The sequence below is a fragment of the Lycium ferocissimum genome, unplaced genomic scaffold, assembly GCF_029784015.1.
Source record: "Lycium ferocissimum isolate CSIRO_LF1 unplaced genomic scaffold, AGI_CSIRO_Lferr_CH_V1 ctg16344, whole genome shotgun sequence".
Taxonomy (NCBI): Eukaryota; Viridiplantae; Streptophyta; class Magnoliopsida; order Solanales; family Solanaceae; genus Lycium; species Lycium ferocissimum.
In genome coordinates this window covers 1-9,312 of record NW_026716547.1, presented here as the reverse complement: position 1 = coordinate 9,312, position 9,312 = coordinate 1, and the positions used below count along the sequence as shown (strand labels likewise).

The 9,312-nt window shown below is 35.8% G+C and overlaps 1 protein-coding gene across 2 annotated transcripts; it reads right to left on the bottom strand.

The window, feature by feature from the left end:
- Positions 1-2,963: 2,963 nt before the first annotated feature.
- Positions 2,964-9,306, bottom strand: LOC132042584 (protein SMAX1-LIKE 6-like). Of its 2 annotated transcripts, none has more exons than XM_059433106.1 (3): positions 7,909-9,306; positions 5,276-5,519; positions 2,964-5,161 (listed from the first exon to the last, which is right to left on the bottom strand). In XM_059433106.1, exons 1-3 carry the CDS (start codon positions 9,087-9,089, stop codon positions 3,323-3,325), a joined length of 3,264 nt encoding a protein of 1,087 aa, XP_059289089.1. In that variant the 5' UTR covers positions 9,090-9,306; the 3' UTR covers positions 2,964-3,322. The 2 variants fall into 2 exon arrangements, with proteins under 2 accessions (XP_059289089.1, XP_059289090.1); XM_059433107.1 differs by having other exon boundaries at positions 5,282-5,519.
- Between the last annotated feature and the right edge of the window lie 6 nt (positions 9,307-9,312).

The following is a 9,312-nucleotide window of genomic DNA, read 5'->3' as shown; positions in this document are numbered from 1 at the left end:
AGATAATGCCGAGAACGGTAATTATTTTAACTATAAAAATAGCTATATCTTTACGATATGGCTTAGGACCAAACTCATCACTTTTTGGAATACATTAATCATCATTTCCATCATGCTTATACATTTAAGGACCAACTGGAACCAAAACTCATACACTAAAGATCATTTTGATCATTTTCTCCGAATATGTAATATTACATATTCTAGCTTTTGTTTAGGTTTTTCTGTTATTTTTAAGTGTGAACTCTCCAATTATTATTGGATCATGATGGAATTAGATTAATTAGTCAACACAATAGGTTAGCGTAAATCACAGGGAAAGTATGTGCAATTCTCCAATAACTTCGCTTGTAGAAACTTCATTAGCACCAAAATTGTACATTTATCCAATTATTATGGAAACGGGAGGCTGAAATGCTTATACAATGAAATTACACTGGTTTTTATATAATTAATAATTTACATATTGGAACAAGTAAAGATCAAAATCATATATTCTACTTGCTTCGGGGGACTCTTGTTGATCCTTAAAAAGATTAACAAATGAATTTTGAGTAGTTTATCTTTCTAGATTAGTAAATAAATAAGATCCATTGATAAATGAATTCCAATTTGTTGACCATTATTTATAAAATCTTGCTCGACTTAGCGTAGGGAGAAGTACTATGGGAGCATTCAACGTTCTCAAAGTTGTCATGCATTCCTTTTTCTGATCTTCACTATAGTCAAATACATGTTAAGTTACAAATTTAATTTAGCTTTTTTAATGAATAGCAGTTCAAATAACGACTTATTTTCAACTGAACTTTCTCTTGAGACCTATAGGCATCGCAGTTTAACATCGAAAAATTTATTTATACTATTATAGAAGCATGGGTTTCAGAATCAGGATCGTCGACCAAGGGTAGTATTGTAATTTCACAGCCAACATTAAAGCATTTCCTTTGATTCTTCCATGGGCTCCACTTGTTATTCAATCTCTTTCATTTGTATGGTCAATATATTTTGCTGTGCTCATTTACATATGTACGGTACTACAAATGATGTCATTTCAAATAACATGTAATAATTATCAGCTAACCACATGTCACTTTTTACACTTTTACTTTTCACCCTTTTCTTTATGCTCACATAATTTCACTTCTTCATTTCATCTATAAACTCTTTAATACTTCTATAGTCAATGGCATGAATATACACTATTTATATTTAGTTGGGTATTTTGTATACTCTTTTGGTTTCAATTTATATGATACTTTTTTTTTAGTCAACTAGAAAAATTGACATATTTTTATATTTCGTAACAATTTAACTTCAAACGTTCTATTTCATCCTTAATGAAATGATTTACAACCACAGAAATTTTTATAACTTATTCTAGATCACAAATTTCAAAAGTATTTCTTTATTTTTTAAAACTCTGTGTCCAGTCAAACACCATCATATAAATTGTGACGGAGGAAGTAATATATTGTGGCATATTTTTTTAAATATCCAAACAAAGCTTTATCATTTTAGTAATTAATTTCACTGGTTGTATTAACTAAATCGAACGTTCATATGTGCCTCTTTTATAAAATATTTTGATTATATAATTAAGAAGAAACTAATCTAACTTATAAAATACAAACAATAGTATAACAAAACATCAAAATCTAATGCAATAAAAAACGTTTGGGAATAAATTAATTTTGACGGAGGATGAAATTCAAATAAATGATGGAGGATGAAATTCTTCAACTTTTTTTGACTTATAAAAATGTTCTTGAAGTACTTTCCAGAAGAGCTTAATCAAAAGTACTAATAAATAAGAAAACGTTAAAATGCGTTTCTTCTCATTGTTGTTGTCCGTTAATAGCAACTGATGTTATTAGAAAAGTTCGAGTTCAACAGTGTAATAATTTCATTCCATTCACAAAAAATATTAGACAGTTGGAGAAAAACAATTTTTATTTTTATTCCCAAATTCTTTCAAAAAATATATACTATATGAAACGATACTCTATATACTATATGAAACGATATTTTTCTTAATAAATAGAACTCTTTATCTCAAATCTATGTTTGTTTGGGGAAAATATTCCTTAAATCTTTGATACCCAATAAACACCGAATATATTAGGATAGATATTATCAAAGTTGACTTCAAAGTAGCAAACTTAATTTCTTAGTAGTCTACGTTTTCCGAAATAGTATTACTTTAACATTAACTCAAAAAAGTTATGGAAAGTATATCAATTTGCCTACAAATTTCTACTATATAGAAGAATCTAGAAGCAGCTCATGTGCAACATGTCTACTGCTTGGCGATAATTTATTTTTAAGGGTATTTTCTAATTTTAGCATTTAATGATTTTTTTAAAAGTGTTTAAATTTAATTGTTATCAGATATAAAAATATATCATTATTTTTAAATAGATTAATCAAATTAAAACAAACAGTGTAATAAGGATTACATTAATAAGCAAAAACAATGAATAGTTGGGCCCGTGCTGCATCTAGTATAAATATAGAAGAGGGTAATTTCTAGCTTGAACTAAACTAACTGCTACATTCATGGATTCCTAATTCTCATCTTCCTCCCTCTTCTTTTAGTCTTTGTAGAGGGCAGATCAACAGGTTTACCCACACCATATGAAGTACCTTGGATCTTCCCATGTTATAGGTCGATTTCACACTTACACTTGCTGGGGTTCAACAGGATCCCTCCTTATCATCAAGGAGCATATGTGTAAAGTTGTGTCTTGCAGTGGTTGCAAAAACAATTCTAGTAAACTTGAGAAATGCAGTCACAAAACCTTTAAGCCTTCAGTTCATTGGTTTAAAATTTTAAGCAGAATATTATGTTTGCTCTTTGTTATAAGTGCCGTAAAAACATTCATAAACATCAAATCCAAACGAAAGCAAACAACTGGAAAAACCGAAAAGCAGTAAGACAGATGCAGTGCAGTAATAGTAAAATCTAAACCAAAAATAACACACTTTATCGCATTAGAATCTTTGTGATGCCTTCTTCTTCTTCCTATTTTGGGTCATCCTCCAGTAAGCAAACATACATACATTACCTGCAGTAACTAGCTTTTCCCAAAAAAGAAAAGATAAAACTTTTCAACCAGGAGAAAGCAACTACCAAGGGTCTGGGATAGTGACAGATGCTTCTGTGTACAAAGATTACAGCAAAATAACCTAATTCTAAAAGATACAACAATAAACAATTGGAGAGGGATCAACAGAATTACCGGAATATATGCACAAAGAGTACTTAACACGCAGAAATGCTATTGACGGCATTTGTACATTAGAACAGATACCTGACCAAAAATCAGTCTAGAGTTATTTTAGCCGGAAGGTGAAGTCCCAGTGCCTGGTCTTCTACAGCAATGCCTTGACAGTTAACTAATCTTATGACACTATCAGTAATATGTTGGAACCTGCTTCGGACTTCCATAAAACTCCTGCAGAGAACCTTCTCAACCCAATCGTCAACAGCTTCCTTTCTGTCTGATAACCAAGCCGCAGCAAGTATCTGTACCATTACTTCTGAGTCAATCTCCAGCTTGATATCTACTCCAACAATCTCTTGGAGGTTTATGTTGATTTCCTTTAAGATTTTCTCAGCAAGAGCTCCAAAATTAAATGGCTTGAAGACCACATTATCGTCCATTTGCTCCAAGATTTCTTCCAACCATGCTTTTGAACCTTCAGAGCCAGAGTCACTGTCACACTCATCATGTTGATTCTCCTCTGCTTCCTCCTCTTCCACAGGCAAATTCAAATCAAGAGAAGATTTCGGGACAGTGCACACACGTTTTGGCATTTGAAACAACTTGTCATTGTTTGAGTCACTGTTGTCAGTCTGCTTTCTTTTATATGCAGATAAAGATTCTGATGTTCTGTCCCCTGAAGTAATCCACAAATTTGTATTCTTCACTTCAATCCTATTTCGATTGCCAGAACCAATTGCTATCTGCATCTGCAAGTTTTTGGCTGCTAATATCTTTTCTTCTGAAAACTCAAGAGATTTTTTACTGGAAAAGAAATCTTTAGTAACTTTTGAAGATTTCGAGGTAATCACAAAAATCATGTTATTGATGCTGATTTCCTTCCCGTGCAAGTTCAAAAATTTACCAGTTCTGATAGCGCGAGACAAGCTATTCTGAACAAGAAAATCAGCCTTCTCTATGTTTTCAAGAAGCACAATAGAACAGCGCTTCTTGCTTAACTCCTCTGCGATGTGGTCGACAACTGTCTTTCCCCTAAGATTCACGTGACCGTTTCTCATATTTTGATGGTTAAGGAGAGAATTTGAGCAGCTAATCCCATCACTAGAGCTCAGATCCACAGAGAGCAAGCTATCACAGCTACCAAAGACATTCTCAGCAAGAGCTTTGGCAATTTTTTGTTTCCCCGCTTTGTCGGGTCCAAGGAAACTGAGCCAGATATTTCCTTTGCTAGAGCCATGACGCCTTCCATTACCACTTCTGCAACGGGAGACAGTATGACTAATGGCATAAATGGCTTCCTCTTGCCAATATACATGTTCAGAAAGAGCTTTATAAAGGTTCTTAAAGTCTGTCGCATCCAACTCCTTGTCTAACTGAGGAATAGAAGAAGAAGAAGAAGAAACTGATCCTGAAAAGTAATGAAGACGATCCTGATGCTCCTGAAAGCTGGGTTTCCTCACAGTGGATATGTAAATGGTTCCCAGCCCCAGGTCCGTGCTAACTGAAGCATTTGAGGCTGATGATGTTCGATCAAGGGGCAGGCTCAAATCACGGGGAGCATGATGGTGAGAGTTCAAGATATTTTCTATCTTCAGCTTCTGAGTTTCCAAAGTCTGAGCCGGTACTTCAGCTTGGGAATCAGAATCACCTTCAGACACGACTGATTTTGACATGGTTTTTTTGGTCAAGGAGGTATTTTGCAAGTCTGATGACATAGAACTTTGACTAGTAAATCTTGCATCCAACAATGAATCTTTGTTGCTGCTTTCGCCCCCAGCAGCAGAACTCTGAAAGATGCCAAAACTGGGATGCTGTGACCCGGCTTGCAAAGCATCTGGTTGAAATGGATGTATGTGATGAAGACGCTGACATATATCATTCCACTTCTTTTGCAATCCCGCCAGTCTGGCATTTAATAAACTGCGGTCTTCATCGGCCTGCACTGAATTGACAGAGCACATCTTTACTGAAAGAGTTACAAGCTAATCATCAGTTAACCTTAATGTAAAGATCACAGGAAATGCGAAAGAATTTGACTCTGAATGACACACCTCTACCCCAACTAGTCCCCTGCTGGGACCGCATTCAGCCTTTTGTAACCAAGAAGATAAATATGTTGCATGTTGATCAGTGACTGAACCAGTGGCTCCTCTCAGCACAATTGAAACTTCTTGCTCATACTTTTCATTGCAAAGGTTGCATCGAGCTGTAGATTCATTTTTGTTTATCCACGAGTTTTCAAACTCAGATGCTGCGGAAAAGAACCCGCCAAATGGAACAAATGACCCCATCAAGCTGCAAATGTCAGTACCAGAGAGTGAGAGCCAATGGACACACAGAGTCAGAAGCTAAGATGCACACGAGAGGCACAATTTGGACCTCTTAGCATGTGCCCTGAATCGGCACAAACCACTCGGAAACCAATTAACAGCTCTCAGGAGGGGTTTTACTGGGTGGATTAGAGAACGAACGGGGGTTCAGTGAAGAGAGGAAAAAAAAAAAAAAAAAACCTTCTTTGGACATAAACATAAGAATAAAGCATTTTGTTGTCCAATTTGTTGTGTGCGTGATAAACTGTAGGAGCCACACTTTTACTTTGACAGAAACCTTGAAGACTCCAAGCTGTGGTTAAAGTTTCAATATAGATCAAACTTGAACCAAACAGTCAAACAATTCAAGACTTTAGTGTTCAAAGCTGAAACTTAGGCAGATGCTTCTGTTATGTATCACACAAACATGGACTAAACACTGCAACAGCTCAACAAAAAGGAGACAATGTCACAGATCAACAAAAAGGATACACTGAGATGACAATCTATGGTGTTCTAAGCATTGAAAATATCCCTTGGATGCTGAAGCCTCTTCTCTAGATATGTTAAACCTTGCCATGACATATGTCCTCCATTACTATAGGACCAAAACCAGACCACCGAGTGCTACTTCATAAGTATAATAGAAAATATGCTTGATTCTCGTGCAATACTTAACAAATGTACAAGTTCAACTTTTTCACGGAGGGATGGAGACAAACAATCTGCCCAGTACATAATTTTGCTAGCTAATAAAGTGAAATGTATATTATAGAAGAAAAAGATTAATAAAGTAAATAAGGGAAAAATATAGTACACATGATTTTTAGTGTACAGTTGGCTGTCCAAAATAAAAGCAGTTCGTATAAAGGAAAAACTTCAAGGACAAAAAATATAGGATAAGATTGTTTTAAATGTCATATAGACCATCCCTATGCTTCCGTTATTCTTCGACAGACTGCTCTTGCAATTAAGCAACATGTAAAAGAGCCTAAAGATTATAATCCAGAAAGGGGAAACGCTTGGTCATTTATGGCCTGTTGCATCCCCGTTCCTGATTATGCGCACTGCTTCCAATAAAGGAAATGAGATGTGCTTTGACATTTATGCTACTTTTGCACTTTATTATGTGCTACAATATCAGCCAGTTCTCAATAATAGGATGTGAAAGGTTATTGACACATATATCTACTTATTCAAAAAGAAATATCAAAAAGAGAGTCAACAGTCATAATGTTCAATGCTGACACCATTATCAATGCTAAAAGCTTACTCCCGCTAAACGGTACAAAATTTGTACAAGTCAACCTACTCTTGACTTCTGAAGAGATGGTGATTATAATGGATATAGAAGAAGGCTAAGAAGCAAAGAGATACTCTACAACCAATATACTACAGCAAAAAACAGTTTAATACGCAATTGCATGTGATGCTATTAACATAGTAATAACAAAGATCTCATAACGCTCAAAGAATATAGGATAAACATTAAAACAAATTCTGTAGTTACAAGGTACATCTAAAGAAAACACGTTTGTGGATTAGATGAGGTTATACACTGGAAAATCCATCTAGAAATAGATCTAAACATAAAAAAATTGTGCTACTGAATAAAATACTTCTGAGGTATCTTCTAATAAATTTATCAACTATGTACTTCCACCAGCAGCAACACCGGAAAACCTGTACCTGCCTCAAGTATGAGATTCTGGAACTAATAAAGCTTTATAATAGAAAAACATTACTACTATTTGCATAAGCGGATCTAGGATTTTGAGTTTATGGATTCTTGATTCTAAAAAAATAAAATTATTGTGTTCTTGATAGATTATTTATACACATTAAGTAGATTAATTTTTTAACACAAAAACAGAGTTTCCCCAAAGCTACTGGGTTCTGCCAAGTGTCAACCCATAGTAGGCATGCTAGCTCCAACCCTGACTATTTGATAAGTCAAAGAATCATACTATTAAAATTGCACCAAGATGGTATCAGTTAATCGCATATATTGGATGAAGCTTCCAGAAAAGCAAAACTACATCTGCAATCACCAGAAGGGATGAGACCAATTACACTAAAAAAGAATATTTCGTATTCATGATTCTCAAGCAACTCACGTCCAAATGATAGAACTTTCACGGTTGACTTCTGAAGATCTCACAAATTTAACATTACTAGTTCAACTTTATGACATTCCAAACTCTGCTTAGGTACAACCATATTTAAATGTTTCAAGTCAAGTGTATAAAAGAATTTGCGAGCTTGTCATATTCAGATACAAAAAGAGAAAAAAAAAAATCAGCACTGATAAGTCATATGCTGTAAAGCATTATGATAAAGGAAAAAATACAATAGAATAGGAAAGCAAATCCGACCTGGATCTGGAAGGAGTGGATGAAGTAATGGGCAAGAGATGTAAATCCCAGTCCTTCTGGATTGTAGGAAACCGAGCCAAAAACTTCATATAAATGTCATAACTTGCTGCTGCTCCAACCAACCACAATTTGCCACAATGAAGTTGCACCAATTTACTGAACCTAGAAACAATATAGTTCACTGATTCCACTGACCCATCATCAATAAACACCTTCAATGCACCATAATTCACTATAATTCCAGCCCCTTCACAACAACACTCTACAGCATCACTCACTTCCTTAAACTTCAACCTCATCATTTCTTCACTCCCACCTCCCATAACAAACTCCGTAATTTCTTTCTCAATAGAAATTACACTCAACCCTTTAATTTCATCAGGAAAGACACCACCACCACCTTTACCTTTCTGTACTACACAATCAGTGAAGCTGTAAAGTGCATCAGTTGCACAAATTCCAATCAACAACGGGTTTCTACAGCTTTTCTTCACAAGAATCTCACAGATTCTTCTAGAATTCTCATCAATATTCCCATCCTTTCCAGTAACCCCAGAAAATGGGAAGTTAAACCCACGTTTATTAAGCTCCGAATCGGTTAAATTACAGAGAAACAAAGGTGGGCAACGTGTCTTGGAAAACCTAGAAATAGCAGGGGGATTTAGAATTGCAAGCTTTATATCACAACTCCTAAAACCCGCTTCCCCGAAAACCCGACTCACAATCGGGTCATCCAAAATCGATAGTATAAAATGCTTCAGTTCAACTTTTAAAGTCGAAATCGAGAAATTAGAGGAATTCTGTTGTTGAAGCTGTTGATAAATATGGAAAGTATCAGGATGTCTTCTTTGGTTAGCCTGTGAACGTTTAATTGCTGCCATGAGAGAATTAGAAATAGGAGGCGCGTCTAGGGTTTTGGCTGTGGGCAAACGATCAAGAGAAACGCTAACGCTGAGTTCCAAAGCCCTGAACTGTAGCCTCGGTGAGTACGACGCGCAGCTGCGAGCACGTGCACACGCGTCACGGAGTGTAGATGATGGAAGTGAAAGAAGAGCAGAAACCGCGTGAAGAGAGGTAGTCTGCGCGTGGCTCCGACGACGGGCCACGCACACTGCATCGTCTAGCGCACGCGCCGCCTCCTCTGTCAAGCATTGTCTGGCAGCGCTCACCGGCGTTGGCATCGCCGGTAAGCCTAGCAAACTCTTTCTATTATGTACAACAATATATACGTACGTACGTATACAGGTACGTAGCTATTGAAAAAAAAAAACACAGAGTCAGTAATTTATTAAAATAAGAATAGTTTTTCCTTTTCCTTGAAGCAAAGATTGAAGGAAATAGTAAAAAACTCCAAGAGTGTACATTTCAGGAACTTTTGGAAATATTTATTGAAGCAGCTTTTAG